At 42.6% G+C, this 23,718-nt stretch overlaps 1 protein-coding gene across 1 annotated transcript in view; it reads right to left on the reverse strand.

Annotated features, from left to right (window-relative positions):
* MYRFL (myelin regulatory factor like) overlaps nt 1-23,718 on the reverse strand; it is a 140,629-nt gene that overhangs the window by 85,023 nt on the left and 31,888 nt on the right. Inside the window, exon 3 of the mRNA XM_062202075.1 lies at nt 16,322-16,412. Within this exon, the coding sequence (XP_062058059.1) occupies nt 16,322-16,412 (91 nt within the window). The remainder of the gene's footprint in view (nt 1-16,321; nt 16,413-23,718) is intronic.

Raw genomic sequence — 23,718 nt, forward strand, 5'->3', positions numbered from 1 at the left:
ACTTCCCAAACAGGAAAAAACAATGTAGGAACAGACATTTTCAGAAAGCTTTCAATATTAAAGACAGAGAACAAACAACCAGATAAATATGGAATGTCAAAGGATCCAAAAGATCCCTTTTGCTGCTGATACAACTGGTAACGTCCTTGCAGGCCTAAGCCTCCTACAGATGAAAACTCTAAACTCAAGGGAAAAGAGACCCCCATGGAGACACTGGAACTGGGAAGAAGGTGATGGTACCCGGTAAGTTACCTCTTCACAGCTTTCAGCCTGGGTTAAGGAGAGACCACAGAGTGGTTAACACTTCTACAGAAACCCACAGACCTTCTGGCCTGAAGAACCAGAAAACAGACTTTGGGCAAACACAGCTGATGACAAATGAAAAGGGAATCTTGGAGGCTGGCGCCGCGGCTCAATAGGCTAATCCTCCGCCTTGCGGCGCCGGCACACCAGGTTCTAGTCCCGGTTGCTCCTCTTCCAGGCCAGCTCTCTGCTATGGCCCGGGAAGGCAGTGGAGGATGGCCCAAGTGCTTGGGCCCTGCACCCGCATGGGAGACCAGGAGAAGCACCTGGCTCCTAGCTTCGGATCTGCGCGGTGCGCCGGCCCCAGCAGCCATTGGAGGGTGAACCAACGGTAAAGGAAGACCTCTCTCTCTCTCTCTCTCTCACTGTCCACTCTGCCTGTCAAAAAATTTAAAAAATAATAAAAAAGAAAAAGAAAATGGAATCTTGGAAGACAGATGCAGATCCTGTGTATATCTGCTCCAGTCTCTGAGCCAGCCTTGGGTGGGGCTCGTTACACACAGCCTAAGGCAAAAGGACTGCACTGAAATGCTAGCTACACCCCAGAGAGAGTTTACAGCTGAGTCTACGCAAAGTAATTGCCTTCTAAAACACAAGTATCTATGCTCTGCAGAGGAGAGATGTCCAGAACGCAACTGAGAATTATTCAACAGGGGTGTGTGTGTGCTGTAGCTGTTAAGTCACCATTTGGGATGCCCACACTGGGTGCACTTGGCCTGCCCAAATCCAAGTGCTGCACTTCTGATTCCAGTGTCCTGCTGATGCCCACCTGGGAGACAGCACTGACATCTCAAGTACTTGAGGCCTTGCCACTGATGGGGAGGGGACCCAGATTGAGATCTGGGCTCCAGGCTTGGGCCTGACTTAGCCCTAGCTGTTTCAGGCATTTGGGAATGAATCAGTGTGTGGAACATCTCTCCCTGTCTGTCCACCTCTGTCTCTCTGTATCCTTCTGCCTTTCAAATAAATAAAAATGATAAATACATTAAAATAATTTTTTGAAATATTCAACAATAAATAACTAGGAAAATGGGACCTCACCCAGAGGGAAAGGGATTTAACAGACACCAGCCCAGAGATGATGCAGATATTGGATTAGCAGACAAGGATCTTTGTAAAACATTTATTTAGCTACTTACGTTTACTTAGAAAGGAAGGCAGACATACAGACAGATGGAGATCTGTCATCTGCTGCTTCACTCCCCAAATGTCCACAACCACTGGGACTGGGCTGGGCTGAAGCCAGGAGGTGTGAACTCAATCCAGGTCTTCTCTATGAGTGGCAGGGACTCAACTACCTGAACCATCACTGCTGCTTCCCAGGTTGCACATCAGCAAGAAGCTGGAATGGGGTATGAGCTGGGGCTTGAACCCAGGCACTCTGACATGGGATGCAGGGGTCCTGAGCAGCAACTTTTTTTTTTTAAGATTTATTTATTTATTTGAAAGAGTTACACAGAGAGAGGAGAAGCAGAGAGAGAGAGAGAGAGAGAGAGAGAGAGAGAGGTCTTCCATCTGCTGGTTCACTCCCCAATTGGCTGCAACAGCTGGAGCTGCACCAATCCGGAGCCAGGAACCAGAAGCTTCTCCTGGGTTTCCCACATGGGTACAGGGTCCAAGGACTTGGGCCATCCTCTACTGCTTTCCCAGGCCATAGCAGAGAGCCAGATCAGAAGTACAGCAGCCAGGACTCAAACTGGTGCCCATATGGGATGCTGGCACTGCAAGCAGTGGCTTTACCCGCTATGCCACAGTACCAGCCCCATGACCAGCATCTTAACTGCTGTACCAAATGCCCATCCCCCAAAGTAAGGATCTGAAAGCAGCTGCTATGACTCAGCTTAGAGGAACACGTGTTTGTAAGGAATTTAAAAACAGGGATTGGTGTTGTGATGCAGAGGGTTGTGCCACCGCCTGCAGTCCCAGCATCCCATATATAGGCAGCTGTTCTGGTCCTGTCTGCTCCACCTCCAATCCAGCTTCCTGATAGTACGCCTGGGAGAGCAGGGGAAGATGATCGGAGTACTTGGGACCCTGTACACATGGGAGACCCGAGTGAAGCTCCTGGCTTTGCCTTGCTCAGCCCAGCTGCTGCAGCCATTCGGGGAGTGAACCAGTGGATAGAATATGTCTGTCTGTCTGTCTGTCTCTCTCTCTCTCTCTCTCCCTCCTTCCCTCCATCTCTGTAGCTCTGCCTGTCAAATAAATTTTTGAAAATAATAAATCTTTAGAAAAAATTAAAAAATACAAATTATCAGCAAAGAGAAAATATTAAAAACTAATTTTAAAAAGGAAAAATGAAACTATGGAGAGAATGAAGCAAAAAACTAAAGATATGAGGGCACTTCAAAAAGTTAAAGAGGGGCCAGCATTGTGGCATAGCAGGTAAAGCTACTGCCTGCAGTGCCAGCACCCCATATGGCTGCCAGTTCGAGTCCCAGCTGCTCCACTTCCCATCCAGCTCTCCATATAGGACCTGGGAAAGCAGTAGAAGATGACCCAAGTCCTTGAGCCCCTGCACCTGTATAGGAGTCCTGGAAAAAGCTCCTGGCTCTTGGCTTCGGATCGGTGCAGCTCCAGCCACTGCGGCCAATTGGAGAGTGAACTAGCGGATGGAAGACTCTCTCTCTCTCTCTCTCTCTCTCTCTCTCTCTCTCTGCCTCTCCTTCTCTCTCTGTGTAACTCTTTCAAATAAATAAATAAATATTTACAAAAAAAAAAAAATGAAGGGCAACAGGACAGCATTCTGTCCTATGGAATCTACCAAAAAAAAGTTAAAGAAAAATGGAATTAAAGATAAGTTTGTTTTGGTGCCAAAAATTTTTAACATCCATGCAGTTTTTTAAATCACATGCATGTCCCATGAACCTTTTAAAGACCTTTGATGTAATAGCCAAAAACTTCCCAAACTTGGTAAAAGATATAATGTTTAATTTCAACAAGCTCACTAAGCTCACTAAGCTCACTAAGTCTCAAGCAAGTCTGGTACAAAGAAATCATCTCTAGGGCAATTGAAGTCAAATCACTGTAACCCCAAAAGAAGATTTTGAGAGTTGCTAAATAAAAACAAGGTATTACCTGTAAGGTAATGATGATTCAATAATCACTGATTTTCATCAAAATTTCCAGGAGCCAGAAGACAGTGTAACACCTTTAAAGTGCTATTGAAAAGCAAAATTGGTAAGCCAGAATTTTATATTCAGTGGATATATCCATCAAGGACGAAAGCAAAGTAGACCTTTTGATAAAAAAAACTTGGTGAACCTGTGCATAGTTGTGCACAATAAGAAACATGAAAGACAGGGGCTGGCGCTGTGGTGCAGCGGGTTAATGCCCTGGCCTGAAGTGCCAGCATCCCATATGGGTGCCGGTTCGAGACCCGGATGCTCCACTTCTGATCCAGCTCTCTGCTATTGCCTGGGATAGCAGTAGAAGATGGCCCAAGTCCTTGGGCCCCTGCGCCCGCGTGGGAGACCGGAGGAATCTTCTGGCTCCTGGCTTCAGATCAGCAAGCTCCAGCAGTTGCAGCCAATTGGGGAGTGAACCATCGAATGGTAGACCTCTCTCTCTCTCTCTCTCTCTCTCTCTGCCTCTCTCTGTGTGTAACTCTGACTTTCAAATAAAAATAAATCTTAAAAAAAAAAAAAAAAAAAGAAAAGAAAAAGAAACATGAAAGACAGCTAGTTGGGCTAAAGGGAAATGGTTCCAGATGGGAACCTGGAACTTTTGGAAGGAATGAAGAGGACCAAAAGTGCCATACACTTGAGTGCCAATTATTTTTTTAATTTCTCTGAAATGCAAAGGACTGTATAAAGCAAAAGTTATGACATGATCTTGTTAAGTTTGTATTGCATGCTAACAGTTGTGACTTACAACAGTTTTAGCACAAAGGATGGGAGTAGGGAATGAATGGATCTGGAGAGTTGAAGGTTTCTCTATTCAAGGCAAAGTGAAACAACAGTAACCCAAAACTCCAAGTAGAATGGAAAAGGTCAAACAATGCAAGGAAATCTTAGGTCAGTAGATAAGTGGAATTCTAAAATCATTCAAATAATACACAAAAAAACAGCAAAGGAATTACAGAAAAATAAGAAACAGAAGGGACCAAAAGAAGACAAATAATAAAGTAGTAGGCCTAAATACACTATCAGCCATTACAATGAGTGTTAAAGGATTAAGCACTCAAAAGAAATTTCTAAAGAGCAAGACCCAACTGTATGTTGCCCACAAGAAACACTTCATGTGTAAAAGTTCAGATAAATTGAAAGTTAAAGGAGAGGAAAATGTGCACAAGAAGGCAGACATAGATTCCTAAATAATAGCCAAAAATAACTCAAATAAAGAATAGTACCACGGACAAGGAAGCTCATTCAACAATAATAAAAGAGCCACTTCATCAGGAGGACAAAGCACTCATAACTGTTCATTTACCTAGAAACAGAGCTTCAAAATACACAAAGAAAAAATGGCAGGACTGAAAGGAGATGTAGACAACTGTACAGACACAAAGGAGGGACATTAATATCCAAAATAGATCAAACAAACTGGTAGAAGCAAAAAGTGAGTAAGACATAGATCATCTGAAGAATGCCTTTAAGAAGTAAAGAAAAAACTTTCGGGGCAGCACTCTGGTACAGTGGGTTAACGCCCTGGCCTGAAGCGCTGGCATCCCATATGGGCGCCGGTTCAAGACCCGGCTGCTCCTCTTCTGAGCCAGCTCTCTGCTATGCCCTGGGAAAGCAGTAGAAGATGGCCCAAGTCCTTGGGCTCCTGCATCCGCGTGGGAGACCTGGAGGAAGCTCCTGGCTTCGGATAGGCGCAGCTCCGGCCATTGCAGCCATCTGGGGAGTGAACCAGCGGATGGAAGACCTTTCTCTCTCTCTCTGCCTCTTCTCTCTCTGTGTAACTCTGACTTTCAAATAAATAAATAAATCTTTAAAAACAAAAAAGAAAAAGAAAAAACTTTCAGTTCTGTTCAGAAACATTCAAGGAAGGATGCACACAGTGCTATTCAAAGCCAAGCAAATTGTGAAAACAAGGCAATGAGTCTAGAAAAACGAAAACAATAAGCACAGTAAATTATATGTGAACACATAGTGATAAATAGTGTAAGCTCTGATTATTAACCTAACCAAGTCAAGAAAAACAAAAACAATAAGCATAGTAAATTATATGTGATAATAATGTAAGCTCTAGATATTAACCTAACCAAGAGTTTTATACAACTTTCTGATATTGGGAGGCTAGGAGTAGAAGTAGATGTGGATGTGGGGCTGGCGCCGTGGCTTAACAGGCTAATCCTCCGCCTTGCGGCGCCGGCACACTGGGTTCTAGTCCCGGTTGGGGCGCCAGAGGTTGCCCCTCTTCCAGGCCAGCTCTCTGCTATGGCCCGGGAAGGCAGTGGAGGATGGCCCAAGTGCTTGGGCCCTGCACCCGCATGGGAGACCAGGAGAAGCACCTGGCTCCTGGCTTCGGATCAGCAAGATGCGCCAGCCGCAGCGGCCATTGGAGGGTGAACCAGTGGCAAAAAGGAAGACCTTTCTCTCTGTCTCTCTCTCTATCCACTCTGCCTGTCAAAAAAAAAAAAAAAAAAGATGTGGATGTGGTATAAGAAAATTAAATCCTCCTGCAAGAGGATATGGAGTTCTTCAAATGCATGAAGTAAGAACAGCAATATGAAAATATCATTTAGGTAGAGGGTGGCAGAAATATCTGGAAGTATTGAAAAGTGAGTCCCACTGGAAGTGCTGGACTCAAGTTGTATTTGCAATTGGCTCTGTGATCCCACTACTCTACATTCAGGGCTCTAGGTGTTTGTTTAGTTACTCATACAGGAGAGGCACCAATGAATTCAATAACGTTAGTAAAAAACTGGAAATCACCAGTGAATGACTAATTCACTCAAGAAATATGGCACAGATTATAGACAGGAAAGCAGGCTCCATCCAGCAGGCAGAGCCAGAGGCTCCTGTACTGAGTGACAACAACATGTGCTGGCAGTTTTAAAATGATAGCTTTTAATCTTTAAGTGCCTTCCTTACATTTTACATCTCCTTCCAAACTTCAGCAGGACTGCTTCATTATTTCATAATATTTTACACCCTCCCACACTCAATGCATCTAAATATGTTTACAGGACTTTCAAAGTTCTTCTCAGAGAATTTGAAGGAATTAAAACTAAGCAAACTGTGAAAACAAGACCGATGATTAACTGCAAGAAAAACACGGTTGTTTAGGATTGCTCCTGTGTTACAAACTCCTCCCTTCTCAGAGTCACCAGAAAGGCACATTACACTCTTTTTGGCCTTTGTGCTCTGAATTTGTCTTCTGTGACAAAGAATTCCCATAAAGTAGACACCAGGCACCATGGGTAGTTCTTTTATAATACATGTTTTCCATGAACTTTTTGAAGGCCTCACATGTGAATGCATTTCAAACAATTTTTTGCAGCAAAATAAATGTCTCTTTTTAATTTCATGATGCTTTTTTAAAAAAAAAATTCATTTATTTGAAAGTTACAGTGACAGGGTGGGTGGGAGAGAGAGAGAGAAAGAGAGCGAGCTTCCATCCACTGGTTCACTCCCCAAGTACCTGCATAGGCCAGGGCTAGGCCAGGGCTAGGCCAAACGTAAGCCAGGATCCTGGTACTGCATCCAGGTCTCCCACATGGGTGCAGGGCCCCAAGCACTTGGGCCATCTTCTACTGCTTTCCCAGGCCATAGCAGAGAGCTGGATTGTAAGGGGAGCAGCCAGGACTAGAACCAGCGCCCATATGGGATGCCGGCACCGCAGGCGGAGGATTAACCCACAGTGCCACGGCGCTGGCCCCTGTCTTTTATCTTGTCTTTTATGCTGTCCCCCACACCTTTAGCTCCTTCTCTCCAAGCAGTAAACCATACCTGGACATTTCCCAGGATGCCCCATCCTACAGGTCACCTTTGTACCCAGTAGGTAACTGGCTGGCTAACAGAGGCAGTCAAAGAGGACCTCAACCTGCTCCTCCTGGGCAGATGGCTGCCCCGATCTCTGCTACACAAGGAAACAAAGGGTTAAGAGCAATTTGCAGAGCCCTTCACACGCTAACAGAACTGGCCCCAGAAAGATGAGAAAGAGATTTGCTAAGGAAAAATGATGAAATCCTGAGCAACAAATCCCAAAGCTCAGACATGAGTCCACGCCGCCCTAAAGGAGTCCTTGGCCAAGTAACTGTAAGAAACGCTGTATGCCACTCCCTTTTCCCAGTCGGGCCTTAGCACAGCAAAGGCTCCGGGAAGTCCTGCAGTGAAGATGCTCACTTAGTCTGGTTTACGCCAATGAGTCCAAGCTTAACGACTGATCGTGGAATTTTTGGTTTTTATCCCCACATCTCCTAGGACAAGTTTTCTTTAAAGTATTTAGGGAAATTTGCTTTGCAGGGTCAATAATTCCATTTAAAAAAAATATATTTGAGATCTAGGGGCCGGCACTGTGGCATAGCAGGTAAAGCCACCACCTGCAGTGCAGGCATCCCATATGGGTGCCGGTTTGAGTCCCAGCTCTCTGCTATGGCCTGGGAAAGCAATAGAAGGTGGCCAAGTGCTTGGGCCCCTGCACCAGTGTGGGAGACCTGGAAGAAGCTCCTGGCTTTGGATCAGCACAGCTCCGACCATGCGGCTAGTTGGGGAGTGAACCAGCGGATAGAAGATCGATCTCTCTCTCTCTCTCTGTGCCTCTCCTTCTCTCTCTGTGTAACTCTTTCAAATAAATAAATAAACCTTTAAACATATATATTTATTATATATGCATATATATAATATATTTATTATATATATGTATATATGTGTGTATATATATATTTATTTCAGATCTAAAATGTGCCAGGAGACTCAAACCTGCTCCTAGCTGTTTTGAAGCGTGGTGACCCCTTTAGGCAGGGCTGTCATTGACATTTTATAAAGGCGCAATCTAGAAGCAAGTTAGCAGAGAAGTAACTTGGAATTTTAGTAAACCCAGGTCTGAATCTCAACTCTGCTACCCCAGGCAAAAAAAAAAATTCACATCCCCAGGCTAATGGGACAGATACAACTAACTTGCACAAAGAGCCCAGGTCTTAGAAAAATGCAAAGCTTGGAGTAGCTGAGCAGCTCGCACAGATGGAGTAATAATCACTGTGCCAGTCCTCTGCCCCTGCGGTCACGGACTGGACCTCTGCCTGTTTGTTCCCGGCCAGATTTTTATTGCAGCTCCAGTTAACTGCATGTTTTATCGAGTAATAACAGGTTATCTGATCACAGGACGTTTTTTTAGTGAACCTGAACTCTGATAGTCTTCACAAAACTGTGGCTTTGATCTTTTCTGAGCCACACCTTTTGGTTGATAATTTTAGGCACTTACCACATGTTCCCCTGAAGTTCACATTCCTCAAAAACACGCTATAGTACAGCATGTAGGAGAAAGGACACACGATGTTCAGCCAGGTCGATGTTAATCTCAGCCTGGCCTCTTACTGACCTATGGATGGTTACTGAATCTCTGCACCTCCATCTCCTTGTCTGCAAGATGTTGATAATGTCCTACTACTTTGGCAGAGTTCCAACCAATGAGCCATGTAGCATCAGATCTGTGGCTAAATAACTGAATGTGTAAACGTCAAAGAATAATGCCCAAGGTTAGCAAATGCTCAATAGTGTTTCTTTTCTTCCTCACCTACAATCCATCTCCCAACCCCCTCCTCCACAAAGACAGGAACTGAATCCCATTGGGCAAAGCAGGCCTAAATCTCAAGTGCAGTGGGGAAGGCTGTGGGTGGGTATCTCTGGTCCTGTACGAAGGACTATTATTATCATCGTGGAGACGAAGACTATAAGACAGATGTCAGACCTCCCAGGTAAAGGCTTTTCTGCTGATTATAAATTGGCCCACACGATTAAACAGAACTCTGATGGAATCAGCTGTACCTTCTCTTATGAAGACACTTAGGGGAAAGAGACTGGAGAACTTTTGGCAGAAAATAAGAATATCCCCATTGTCCATAATTCATCCCAGTTGCTTGGATCGAATGAGGGGACTGTGACAGGCAGACACAGAGCAATTAGTGTCTGGGTTCAGCCCATGCAGTGCCTGGAGCAGAACAACCAGCTCTGAGCATGGGCTCAGCCGTTGAGCATCTCTGCCTCTCTCCTCTCCCCTTCCTTTCACGCATGTGTGTGTGTGTGTGTGTCTTATACAATCTTAGCCGTTGAGCACCTCTACCTCTCTCCTCTCCCCTTCCTTGTGTGTGTGTGTGTGTTACACAATCTCAGCCGTTGAGTATCTCTGCTTCTCTCCTCTCCCTTTCGTGTGCATGCATGTGTGTGTGTGCATGTGTTTGACTTACACACTTTCCACTAGTCTGTTGGGCAAAGATGTTTCTGTTGACAAACAGCACTAAGAGCCAGACACAAGAAAGACCTACAAATGGGCTTCCCTACCACTATTAAGGTTCAGGCCCGGTTCCACTGTCTGTTTCAGTAGGGCAGGGAATGCAAAAGTGGGATCAACAAAAGAATGAAGGTGATAATGACAGAGGAGGGTGTGTGATCTTGAAGACAGATCAGTAGAAATTATCCAATCTGAACAACAGAGAGAGGACTGATAAGATGAACTGAGCTTTGGGGACCTGTGTGCATTTCTTTTTTTTTTATTATTATTTATGTTTTTATTTTTATTTTTTATTTTTGACAGGCAGAGTGGACAGTGAGAGAGACAGAGAGAAAGGTCTTCCTTTTGCCGTTGGTTCACACTCCAATGGCCGCCACGGCCGGAACACTGCAGCGGGCGCACTGTGCTGATCTGAAGGCAGGAGCCAGGTGCTTCTCCTGGTCTCCCATGCGGGTGCAGGGCCCAAGCACATGGGCCATCCTCCACTGCACTCCCGGGCCACAGCAGAGAGCTGGCCTGGAAGAGGGGCAACCGGGACAGAATCTGGCACCCCCACCGGGACTAGAACCCGGTGTGCCAGCGCCGCAAGGCAGAGGATTAGCCTATTGAGCCACGGTGCCCTGTGTGCATTTCAAAAGTCCTACCATCTTTTATTGTTGGAGTCCTAGAAGAAGAAAAGCACTGGTACAGAAAAACAAATGTGAAGAAATAATGACTGGAAACTTCCCAGACACGGTGAAAAGCCTAATTTTACACTTTCAAAAAGTTGAGTGAATCTCAAATACTATAATTTCAAAGAAAACCATGCTCATATCCAAATGCATCACAATCAAATGGGCGAAAGTCAAAGATTTTTTTAAAATGCCAATTTACATACAAGGTACAAGGATTCAAACAAAATCTGTTGTCATCAGAAACCACAGAAGCCAAAAGATACTGAATTAATCTTTTCAAAGAGCTCTTAAGGAGAAAAAAAATTTATCCACTAGGATTCCTTATCCAACAAAAAGATCCTTTAAGAGTGAAAGTAAACTAAAAACATTTTCAGTGGAGAAAAGACAAGAGAATCCAACACCAACAAGTCTTCTATAAAGAGGATTCTTACAGTGGAAGAAAAATAATTCTAGATATGAAATAAGACCAACAATGATGACAAAGGCTTGAATAAATATAATAGGCTATTTTTCTTCTTTGTAAGTTCTTTCACATGTATATGAATTTGAAAACCAAATATTACACAGAGTTTTAAATGTTTGTAGCTGCATTCTAGTCATACCAAACACCGAGGGATGCAGCTGAAACCATAAGGAGAGGGAAATGTATTGCACTGAATGTTTAAATTAGAAAACAAAGAATGGTCTCAAGTAAAGAACTAAGCTTCTCCCTTAAGCCACTAGAAAAAAGAAGAGCAAATTAAACCAAAAGCAAGCAGAAAAAAGATGATAACAAAAATAAGACCAGATATCAGTGACATTAAAAACAAAACACAATAGAGAAAGTAAATGAAATCAAAGGTTACTTAACTGAAAAGACCAAAATTCATAAATATCTAACTAGATTAATTTTAAAAAGAGAGGCAGAAAACAAATTATCAATATGAAGAACCAACAACAGAATATCACTACAGTCTTCAGAGATTAATTGAGTAATAAAGAATCCTACCAAAAACTCTACGGCCAAAAATTTGACAATTTGATGAAACAGTCTGATTCTTTGGGACAAAAAACAAAAACAAACAAAACAAAGCAAAAAAAAAAAAAAACCCTACTAAAACTCACATAAGTGGAAAGAAATAACATTAATAATCCTGAATCTACTAAGTTAATTTATGGTTAAGATCTTCCAAAATGGCAAACTACAAGCACAGATGGTTTTACTAGAGAATTCTACTAAACTTTTTAGGAAGAAATAAATCCAGCTCCATAATTTTCATTGAGAGAATTCAAGAGTAGGGAATGCTTTCCAATTAATTTTAGGAAGCTATAATTATCCTGATATCAAAGCCAAAAAAATTCAGGATAAAAAAACTTCAGACCAATATTTTCATGAATAGAGATGTAAAAACCTCAATAAAATTTTAGCAAATTTATTTTCATTTGGTTTAAAATGCAGAGAGACAGAGAAACAGAAAGATGGGACCGGCCCAGGCCAAATCCAGGAGTGGAACTCAAGCTGGCTCTCCCGCGTGGGTAGCAGGCATCTAAGTACTTGAGCAGTAATCTGCTACCTCCCAGGATGCACATTAGCAGCAAGCTAGATCAGAAGTGGAGAATCCAGACTTGAACCAGGCACTCCAGTATGGGTTGTGGACATCCCAACTGGGGACTGAACTGCTGCAACGGAAGCCTGACCCAGCAATATATATATATATTTTTTAAATATTCATTTATTTATTTGAAAAGCAGAGTTAAAGAGGCAGAGGCAGAGAGAGAAAGATTAGAAAGAGAGGTCTTCCAGCTGCTGGTTCACTCCCCAAATGACCACAATGGCTGGAACTGCGCTGATCCAAATCCAGGAGTCAGGAGCTTCCTCCAGGTCTCCCACGTAGGTACAGGGGTCCCAGGACTTGGGCCATCTTCTACTGCTTTACCAGGCCATAGCAGAGAGCTGGATTGGAAGTGGAGCAGCTGGGACTAGAACCGGTGCCCTTATGTGATGCTGGCACTGCAGGCAGTGGCTTTATCCACAGCGCCAGCCCTAGAAATATATATTTTTTTTTAAAAAGTGTATCACAGGGCCAGCATTGTACCATAGTGGGCAAAGCTTCCACCTGAGATGCCGGCATCCCATATGGGCATCAGTTCCTGTCCCCACTGCTCTATTTCTGATCCAGTTCCCTGCTAATGTGCCTGGGAAGGCAGTGGAGGGTGGCCCAAGCACTTGGGTCCCTGCACCCACATGGGAGACCTGGAGGAAGCTCCTGGCTCCTGGATTCGGCCTGGCTCAGCCCTGGCTATTGTGGCCATCTGGGTGAGTGAATCAGCAGATGGAAGATCAATCTCTCAATCTCTCTCTCTCTCTCTCTCTCTCTCTCTGACTAGCTCTGCCTTTCAAATAAATAATATTTTTAAAAAATACATCACTCAGGACGGCGCCGTGGCTCAACAGGCTAATCCTCCGCCTTGCGGCACCAGCACACGGGGTTCTAGTCCCGGTCGGGGCGCCGGATTCTGTCCCGGTTGCCCCTCTTCCAGGCCAGCTCTCTGCTGTGGCCCGGGAGTGCAGTGGAGGATGGCCCAAGTGCTTGGGCCCTGCACCCCATGGGAGACCAGGAGAAGCACCTGGCTTCTGCCATCGGATCAGCGCAGTGCGCCAGTCGCAGTGCGCTGGCCACGGCAGCCATTAGAGAGTGAACCAACGGCAAAAGGAAGACCTTTCTCTCTGTCTCTCTCTCTCTCACTGTCCACTCTGCCTGTCAAAAAAAAAAAAAAAATCACTTGAGGCTCTAATAAAGAGTGTCAATTGTTAAATCAACAATGGGAATCACTGTACACTTGGTCTCCATGTAGGATCTCTGTCCTTAATGAGCTGTACTATGTGAATTAAGGGTAAATCTACTACTCAAACAGTACTCTATACTTTGTGTATCTGTGTGGGTGCAAACTGTTGAAATCTTTACTTAGTATATACCAAGTTGATCTTCTGTATATAAAGATAATTGAAAATGAATCTTGATGTGAATGGGATGCAAGAGGGAGTGGGAGATGGGATGGTTGTAGGTGGGAGGGAGGATATGTGGGGAAAAGCCGCTATAATCCAAAAGTTGTACTTTCTAAATTTATATTTATTAAATAAAGTTTAAAAAAAAACATCACAACAAACTGAAGTTTATCACAGGAACTCAAAGCAGTTCAATATCCAAAATAAAGCAAAATAATCCACCATATTAAAAGACGAGAGGGAAAAACATAATATCAACAAATATAGAAAAGACATTTGACAAAATTCACCACCTATTTATTATAAAAAAATTATAAGCAAACTAGAAGTAGAAAAGAACCTCCTCAAGCTAACAAAAGGCATCACAAAAAACACAGATAGTGTCACACCTAATGACAAAAAAATGAATTTTTTCCTCTAAGATCAGAGAGAAGAAAAGTATGTCTACTCCCACTACTTTTCTATTAACATTATACTCAGTTCAATAAGGCAGGAAAAGGGGTCAAAGGGTACACAGTGTGGAAAGAAAGACATACAAGTACCTCAATTTGCAGATGATATTGCCATCATAGAAAAATCTCAAGAAATATAACCCCTAAGAAAGCTCTTAGATCCAATAAATGCCTTTAATAGGATTGTAGTACCCAATTCCACTGACAGTATTGGTAGTATTTCTATATACTTGCGATGGGTAGCTAGAAGCTTAATTTTTAAACCTTTTACAAATGGAAATATGAAATACTTAGATATAAATATAACAAAATATGTACAAAATCTATTTGTTAAAAATTGTAAAATACTAATGAAGAAATCAAAGAAGGTCTACATAAACAGAGAGGTATATCACGTTCATGAAGCAGTTTTGATAAGATGGCAATTCTCCCCTAAAAGATCTCTAGACATAATATAATCCTAATCTAAATCCAGTAGAGTTGTTTGGTCATCAACAAGTTGATTCTTATATGTATGTGAGATATCAAAGAAGCCAGCAAAGCCAAAATAATTTTGAAAAAGAAAACAATTTGGAAAATTTATACTATATAATTTTAGGGCTTATGCTAAAAGTACAATAATCAAAAAAAATGTGATATTGGCAAGATGATAGACACATAGATCAACAGAATAGAATAAAATGCTAGAAATAAACTAATATGAGTATGCTCAAATGCTTTTTAAAAACAATTCAATGGAGAAAGGCTGTTCAATAAATGATTCTAGAATAATTGGACATTGATACACAAAGAAATTAATCTTGACCTGTGTCTCAATTCTTATGTAAAAATTAATTCAAAATGCATTATAAATCTAAAGGTGCAATGTAAAACTCCAAGGCTTTCAGGAAAAAAAAAAAAAAACAGGTGAAAATCTCTGGAAACTTGCATTAGACAAAATCTGTATTTTTTTAGGTATAAAACACATATCATAAAACCCTACAAAAAATCAGAAAATTCTACAAACTGGACATCATCAAAAGTAAAACTTTTTCTCTGAGAAAGACACTGTGAAGAAAATGGAAACATAAGTTAGAGACTGGGAGAAATATTCACTAATCACATGTCTAACAAAGTTCTAATATCCAGAATATTTAAACATTTTTCTAACCCAAAGATAAGAAAATAATCCCAATATTTAAAAATTGCAAACGATTTGAACAGATACTTCACCAAGGAAAACATCTGAATGGCAAACAAGTACATGAAATGATGCCCAAATTCATTAGTCACTAGAAAAATGCAAATTAAAACACAATGGAATATGACTACAAACCTGTTAGAATGGCTATAATAAAAATTCTAAAAATTCATTATGAAGTGAAGCAACTTGGTATCTACAGCTAGTGGTAATATAAAATGATACGGTCACTCTAGAGAATTTGATATCTACAATTAAATTTACAATATGATCCAGAAGTCCTTAAGTATTTACCCTAGAGAAGTTAAAACTCTTCATCACACAAAAAAAATCTGTACATTTTTATAAAACATTATTCATAATTGCCAAAAATGGAAGTGCCCAAATATTGTTAAAAAAGGTGAACAGATATATTGTGTTATAATAATTCAAAACAGTCTTTCTTAGCAATAAAAAGGAATGAACTGTTGATCAAAGACATCAGCACCGGCAGCCCATATGCTGATCCAGTTATTCTGATCCAGCTCTCTGCTAAGACCTAGGAAGACAGTTGTGCTTGAGTCCCTGTACCCTCACGGAAGATCCAGAAGAAGCTCTTGGCTCCTGGCTTTGAATCGCCCCAGCTCTTTAAAAAAAATTTTTTTTAAATGATACAACTGCCTCAGCTGAGAGCTACCAATAACCTGAACAGTCCCATATATTTTATTTATTTATTTATTTACTTTTTAAAGATTTATTTATTTATTTGGAAGTCAGAGTCACACAGAGAGAGAAGGAGAGGCAGAGAGAGAGAGAGAGAGGTCTTCCATCCATTGGTTCACTCCCCAGATGGCCACAATGTTTGGAGCTGCGCCAATCCAAAGCCAGGAGCCAGGAGTTTCTTCTGGGTCTCCCACATGGGTGCAGGGGTGCAAGCACTTGTGCCATGTTCTATTGCTTTCCCAGGACATAGCAGAGAGCTGGATGGGAAGAGGAGCAGTCAGGACTAGAAGTGGCGCCCATATGGGATGCCGACACTGCATACAGCGTATTTACCTGCTACGCCACAGCGCCAGCCCGAGTCCCATATATTTTAAAGACATTGAATTTGTGTTGGGAGAAGGAGGGCAGGCAAGGGGAACTGCCCACAAAAGGAACCCCAGGCCCAGGTGGCTTCACTGGTGAAATCTGCCCAAGATTTATAATGGAAATGATGCCAATGTTACCCCAGCACTTTTGGAAAATAAAAAACGAATAACTTCCTGGCTCAGTAAATTATTCAATAAAATTATTATTTAATTATCCAATTTTAAAACCTCAAACAGAGAGCAGCACTGTCATTACTTACAGAGCCCCCAAATCAAAATCATTGCCCAAGAACTCCTCCAGCAGACTTGTATCCAGGGCAGGATTTTCCAGTGTACTGCTGGCTCCCTGGGCTGCAAAGGCAAAAGGAAAAGCTTGAGAACCATGAGGATTTTGGAAGAACCAGTGACTAACACTTTTGACAGGCTTACACACCAGAATCTCAAAGCAACTAAACAACACAATGCATTTATTGAGACTTGTTTTCTTTTATCCAGATACTTCCTTCAGAAATCTCTTTAGATGTCACTTTCCTCCAGCGGTCCAAGACTTGTTTAGATGCTCCTATTTGTGTGCTTCTATAGCCCCATGTACGTTTCTTTATATATTATTATAGTTGTTTATTTGTGTTTTTATTCCTCATCTATATCTCTATCTATCATCTATCTTTCAAATCTTTAAGTTTTTCTTATTGTACTTGCAAGGATCCATAGCGTGAAACAAGCAAGCAGTAAACATTTATTGGATGGATCAAAAGAAGGAAAGATGGATGAATGGATGGACATATGGTTGGCTTGTTGGCTTGATGAATTATTTCCAGTTACACTCAATAAGAACTTCAATATCTTATTTGATATTTTGTCAGACTTCACAAAATGTGAAACAGTAGTCTTTTTCTTGGTTTACAAAATTATGTTGACTTTTTTCTGATTATAATAAATATTGTTAGAATTTTAAAAGAATATAAAATATAGGTATATATTATAGAGCAACAAAACTATCTTATTTGTGGATAGCAATATTTTATACCTAGAAAACTCAAGGCAAACAAATGAAAAAAAATTAGAAATGGCCAGAAAATTAAACAGGGAAGTTGTTAAAATTAAGTTTGAGGTAGTGGGTATTGTGTCGCAGCTGGTTAAGCTGCAGCCTGGGGCACCTGCATCCCATATCGCAGATTTGGCTCAAGTCCTGGACGCTCCAAGCTTCTGATCCAGCTTCCTGCTAATGTGCTTTGGTCCTTGCCACCTATGGGGAGATGTAGATGGAGTTCTGGGATCCTGGCTATGATTTGGCATAGCCTTGACTGTTGTGAGCATTTCTCTCTGTCTCTCCCTCTCTCAGTCACTCCATCTTTCAAATAAAGTAAATAATTCTTTTTGAAAGTGTGAAAACAGGCCAGGTATCAATGGCATTGTGGATCATGACTTTAAAACTTTTCATAGTATCTATTTAATAATAGCCATTAGTCCACACTTCTGCAATATAGAAAAAGAAGTCTCCAATTATTTATATAAAGTCAAAGTAAAACTGATGCCAAAATCTGACAGAGAGGAAATAAATAAAACTATAGACTGATATATGTGAATGTATACCTGAACTCTAAATAAATGTTGTCAAAATTCAACATTAGAGGAATGACAAACTAGTGTCTGCTAATACTAACTGATAGAATTAAAAAGGAGAGAACGATCCAACATGGGAAGTGGGATACACAGCAGACTCATAGAATGGCAGATGTCCTAAACAGCACTCTGGCCTCATAATCAGCCCTTATGGCATTCAGATCTGATTGAAGAGCCCATGAGAGTATTTTAGGCATGGAAAGCCTAGACACTCTGGCCAAAAAAAAAAGAAAGAAAGAAACAAAAAACTTAAATGAAAGATCTCTGCGAGTGAGATCCAAGTGGAAAGAACGGGCCATCAAAGAAGGAGGTACCTTTCTCTGAAGGGAGGAGAGAACTTCCACTTTGACCATGACCTAAGATTGGAGTCGGCGAACTCAAAAGGCTTCCATAGCCTTGGCAACTCATAACAAGAGCCTAGGGTGATTACTGACACCATAAACAAGAGTGTCAATTTCTTAAGTCAACAACAGGAGTCACTGTGCACTTACTCCTCATGTAAGATCTCTGTCCTTAATGTGTTGTACAATGTGAATTAATGCTATAACTAGTACTCAAACAGTACTTTACACTTTGTGTTTCTGTGTGGGTGCAAACTGTTGAAATCTTTACTTAATATATACTAAGTTGATCTTCTGCATATAAAAATAATTGAAAATGAATCTTGATGTGAATGGAATGGGAGAGGGAGTGGGAGATGGGAGGGATGCAGGTGGGAGGGAAGTTATGGGGGGTGGGGAGCCACTGTAATCCATAAGCTGTACTTTGGAAATTTATAAATTTATATTCATTAAATAAAAGTTAAAAAAATTTTAAAATTCAATATTAAGAGAAGATGCTATCATCAAGGAACATAAAGATGATCCTATGTTAGAATTCATGCATCAAAAGTATGATACCCTTTTACCTTCTTGATTGATGCCAAAAGGCACTGCCCATTCAATATGGATTCCAAAGACTGTGTCCTTAAGATTATGTGTGAATATATTCATACATATACATATAAGTTCTGATAAGTATGTGCATGAGAGAAAACCCACAATAAATAACAGCTAGTGCAGGGCCGGCACTGTGGCGCAGAGGGTTCATGCCCTGGCCTGAAGCGCCGGCATCCCAAATGGGCACTGGTTCTAGCCCTGGCTGCTCCTCTTCTGATCCAGCTCTCTGCTATGGCCTGGGAAAGCAGTAGAAGATGGCCCAAGTCCTTGGGCCCCTGCACCCATGCGGGAGATCCTGGAAGAGGCTCTTGGCTCCTGGCTTCAGATCAGTGCAGCTCCAGCCGTTGTGGCCAACTGGGAAGTGAACCAGCGGATGGAAAACCTCTCTCTCTCTCTCTGCCTCTCCTTCTCTCTCTGTGTAACTCTGACTTTCAAATAAATAAATAAATCTTTAAAAAACAAACAGCCAGGCCGGCGCCGTGGCTCAACAGGCTAATCCTCCTCCTGCGGCGCCGGCACACCGGGTTCTAGTCCCGGTCGGGGCGCCGGATTCTATCCCGGTTGCCCCTCTTCCAGGCCAGCTCTCTGCTATGGCCCGGGAGTGCAGTGGAGGATGGCCCAAGTCCTTGGGCCCTGCACCCCATGGGAGACCAGGATAAGTACCTGGCTCCTACCTTCAGATCAGCGTGATGTGCCGGCTGCAGCGCGCTGGCCGCGGCAGCCATTGGAGGGTGAACCAACGGAAGGAAGACCTTTCTCTCTGTCTCTCTCTCTCTCACTATCCACTCTGCCTGTCAAAAATAAAATAAGATAAAATAGCCAGTAACATGCTTAATGATTTTAAAAATTAGAGCTTTATCCATTAATGTTAAAAATAAATTGAGGATTTTTTTGGTTTTTGTTTGTTTTGTTTTTGGATTTTGCCAACAGTGGAAAGCCAAAGTCCTTTCTTTCATCTTATTAAAATCTGAAATAGATGACAGATAATGTAATACAGGCTTAATGAATTTGGGGAGGGGAAGGCTATCCTAGTATACAAGTTGTATCCAAGTACAACTCTGTATCCCACATACCAATATTTCTTATTTTCATGCTGGTGCCTTCATTATAATTTGGAGACTTTTTTCTTTCTCTGTGTTCCAGAATTGTGAAAATAGCAGAGAAGAGGCATCATCAACTATATTTGAAGACATGGGCCAAGAGGGAAATGGGGGGACACAACCCCAGTGTCTTCTGGACTCATAGGAGAAAGAGATCCCTAAAAAAATCACAATAGTTAGAAATGGCCTCATAGTCGAGTTTAGACTTGAGCTAGACTTTGGAGAAAGGAGAAGATGGAATGAGCAGGACAAGGCACATTTGTTCTTCCATTTATTCAACCAACACTTCTTAAGCACCTACCACTTTAGGGGAATATAGGATATATACCACTAACTAGGAAAAATGAATAAACAGAGTATTTTGAGTTAGTGATGAAAATAAAGCAGGGTGGCATGAGAGGCAGTGGCAAATGGGAAGCTTCTTTCAGTTTGGAGTCAACTGCCAAAATAAGCCGGTCCTGCAAAGTTCAAAGGCAAAAGGCAAAGCTTGTGAGGCGTGGGGGTGGCAAGAGTAAGAGCCAAGGTTGGTTGGTCTGTACTGAGCCTGTTTGCAAAGCCAATCATTTCAGCATGGTTAGAATGCAGGGGCATGGGGATAGGAGAGGAGGTCAGAGCAATGGAAAAATCTCTGGCTAATGGCATGATAAGCTCTTCATGGTCATTCTGGTTGCATTGTGGGAAAGGATCACATGAGGACAAGAACAGGAGAAGGATGATCCAAACACTACAGCAGTTGTCCCGGGACATTCAGACTTTGCAGTTCTTCATCTGAGCCAAACAAAAGGATAAGCACTTCATTTGTATTATCTCATTTAATCTTCTTAACAGCCCGAGGAGGCAGACATCATTGATACCCAGTTTACAAATGAGATCAAGTGATTACAGAGGTAAACTAGCTTGCCCAGAGCTAGTGACACTTAACACAGCTTGTGAGTGACACACAAGGAAGCCAACCCAGGCCTACCCTGGATCTTGAGCGTGTTTCTCTCTCTACCCCCTTCGCTCCCACCCCAATCACCCCCACCAGCAGCCGGTGCTCTTCTGTTTCCCCTGATCCCAGCCAACTTCAGGGAGGACTGCCCTGCTCCTACTGCTTCCCTGGGCTTTGGACAAGCCTACTGCTAAGGAAAGCAGATGGAAGGAGAAATCGGTATAGTCCCCCACTGAAGCCCCAGCTGGTGTCCCATCTGCTTTCAACAGCATCCCCCCTGCACTCACACACAACTCCCCAGGAAGAAACGGGAGATGGCTCATAGATTCTAAGACCTGACTGAGATGCCGCATTTTTCATATCACCCACCAGCCCCCACCAGTCCCAGGCCGACAGAGAGGATGGCCACAGCTCCTGAGGCTTCCTGTCTTGCCCTTAATTAACAAGGACAGAGGGAACTCCTGTAGGAGCTGCTTCCTCCAGGACTCCAAAAATCACATCTGTGCTTTCCGTACCCAAAGGAAATCACTCAACAAGATAAATCCACAGTGTCAGATTAGATTGTTCTCCGGAGGTTTTACACACACAGCAATTCTCCATTGGCTCTTAAAATAAATCTCATGATTTAAAAAAAAAAAAAAATAATCACTTCACTCTAATCGTCTTAGACAGTTGTTTCCAACACCCAGACCAGAAAAGAGTGCATCCCTGGGTGTCTCCTCCACACTCGGGAAGGCTGAGTTTCAGGCACTGATTCCACCCTTTTCTACATTGATCTGTGTTTTGGAGGGGCTGCCACTGTCCGGCTCTCACAAGAAGCTGCACAGGCTGCCTTCAGGAGTCAGAGAAGATGTCCCTTTACTGTTCTTGTAACGCAAGGCTCTTCCTAACCCTAGTTCTCTGCCTCCCCTTCCAGGCACAAAGCCAGCTACAAGACAGAGGCCTGACCTGCTGCCCATGGCCTTAGCCAGAAAACAATACAGTGCATGGTTTTAAAGATCAATCCATTAATGGTACCATGGACAAATTCAAGTTGCATCCACAGAGCCTACTAGTAAATAGACCAGGGTACTTCAAAAGATCTTGGAAAATATAATTAAAAGATCAGCTTATTTTGGTGCAACTTAAAAAAATGATGCATAGTTTGCATTGTTTTTCCATAACAGGCATTTTCCATAGCTTCTTAAAATTAATTTATTTAGTTTTATTTGAAAGGCAGAGAAAAAGAGAGAGATGAAGACAGCCAGTAAAGGAGAGATAGGAACTGAAAAGAGCATTTGTAAATGAACTCAGTCAGCAGCAGGGCTCCTATGGAAATGTGCCTTTTGGCTGGAGCCAGTAGGCATGGAAGGACATGGCAGACTGAGAGCAACGCCCTTTGCGGACCCCATACTTTAGTTTCAGTCACGGTAGCAGTTATACGTTGTGTGTCTGTCTCTCTCTTTTTCAACTCTAAGCCCTGTGAGGCAGAAATTGTTGTTTATTATACAAATCCTCAGCATCTGGAGCAGGACCTAGAACACGATAATTATTAAATAAATATCAGATTTGTTGTATGAGTAAATAAAGCTTCGAATGAGTGAATGTAAGTACGAAGGTGGAAAGTGTTTCTAGCGAGACTGTAGACACCAGGGCTTGAAGGTCCACTGGGATCATAGTAAGGGCTTCATCTTGAAAGTTATGGAGACATGGAGACATTTTAAGCAGAGCAATGGAATAACCAAGAGTTTATAGTTTTGAAAGTTCATTCAGCCTACAGCTGGGATTTTGGACTGAGGCAGGCTACACCAGAGCAAAGAGACTAGTAGAGGACATATCCAACACTGGCCTTCCCTGATCATATTACTCAACAACAGTAGGCACCTTCTAAGGGCCAGGCATAGTGTCAAGTGCTAGAGACACAAAGAGAAAGAGTGTCAGAGCTCTTTTTCCACAAAGATTGATTGATTGATTGATTGATTGATTTGGAAGGCAGAATTACAGAGAGAGACTAATTTTCCATCTGCTGGTTCACTTCCCAAATGAGCATAATAGCCAAGGCTGGGCCAGGCAGAAGCCAAGAGCCAAGAACTTCTTCTGGGTCTCCCATGTGGGTGGCAGGGGCCCATTTGGGCCATCTTCTACTGCCTTCCCAGGCACATTAGCAGGGAGCTGGAACCAAAGTGGAACAGCCGAGTATCAAACCAGCACCCATATGGGATGCCAGCATGGCAGGCGGTGGCTTAACCTCCTATGTCACAATGTCAGCCTCAAGTAGGGATTTTTTCCAAATTCAAAAAAAAAAAAAAAAAGAAATTTGAGATAACATTTTTTAAAGTTATATTTATTTATTTGAAAGACAGAGTTACAGAGAGGCAGTAAGAGAGGTCTTCCATCCACTGGTTCACTCCCCAGATGGCCACAATAGCTGGAGCTGTGCCGATCCAAAGCCAGGAGCCTCTTCCAGGGTCTCTCGCATGGGGGCAGGGGCCCAAGGACTTGGTCTATCTTGTACTGCTTTCCCAGGCCACAGTAGAGTGCTGGATGTGAAGAGGAGCAGCCGGGACTCAAACTGGTGCCCATATGGGATGCCGGCACTGCAGGTGACAGCTTTACCCACTACGCCACAGCATCGGGTCCAGATGATATTTTTAATTTACATTATAGTCAGTCAAAGGCTCAGTATTCCACTAAATAAAGAGTTCAACATATAAAAAGTAAAAAGACCATAGTTCTGCAAGAGTATAGGCAAGGGCTATAAACAATAATCAGAGGAAAAGATGTCCACTGGGCCAGTGCTGTGGTATAGCAGGTAAAGCCTCTGTGCAGTGCTGGCATCCCATATGGGCACCAATTTGAGTCCCAGCTGCTCCACTTTGGTTCCAGCTCCCTACTAATGTGCCTGCGAAGGCAACAGAAGATGGCCCAAGTCTTTGGGCCTCTGCACCCGTGTGGGAGAACCAGATGAAACTCCTGGCTCCTGGCTTCAGAATGGCTCAGCTCCAGCCATTGCAGTCATATGGGGATCTTCCAGAGGATAGAATATCTCTGTCTTCCCCTCCCCTCCCCTCCCCCCCCTCCCCTCC

Source organism: Lepus europaeus, chromosome 10, assembly GCF_033115175.1.
Source record: "Lepus europaeus isolate LE1 chromosome 10, mLepTim1.pri, whole genome shotgun sequence".
NCBI lineage: Eukaryota > Metazoa > Chordata > Mammalia > Lagomorpha > Leporidae > Lepus > Lepus europaeus.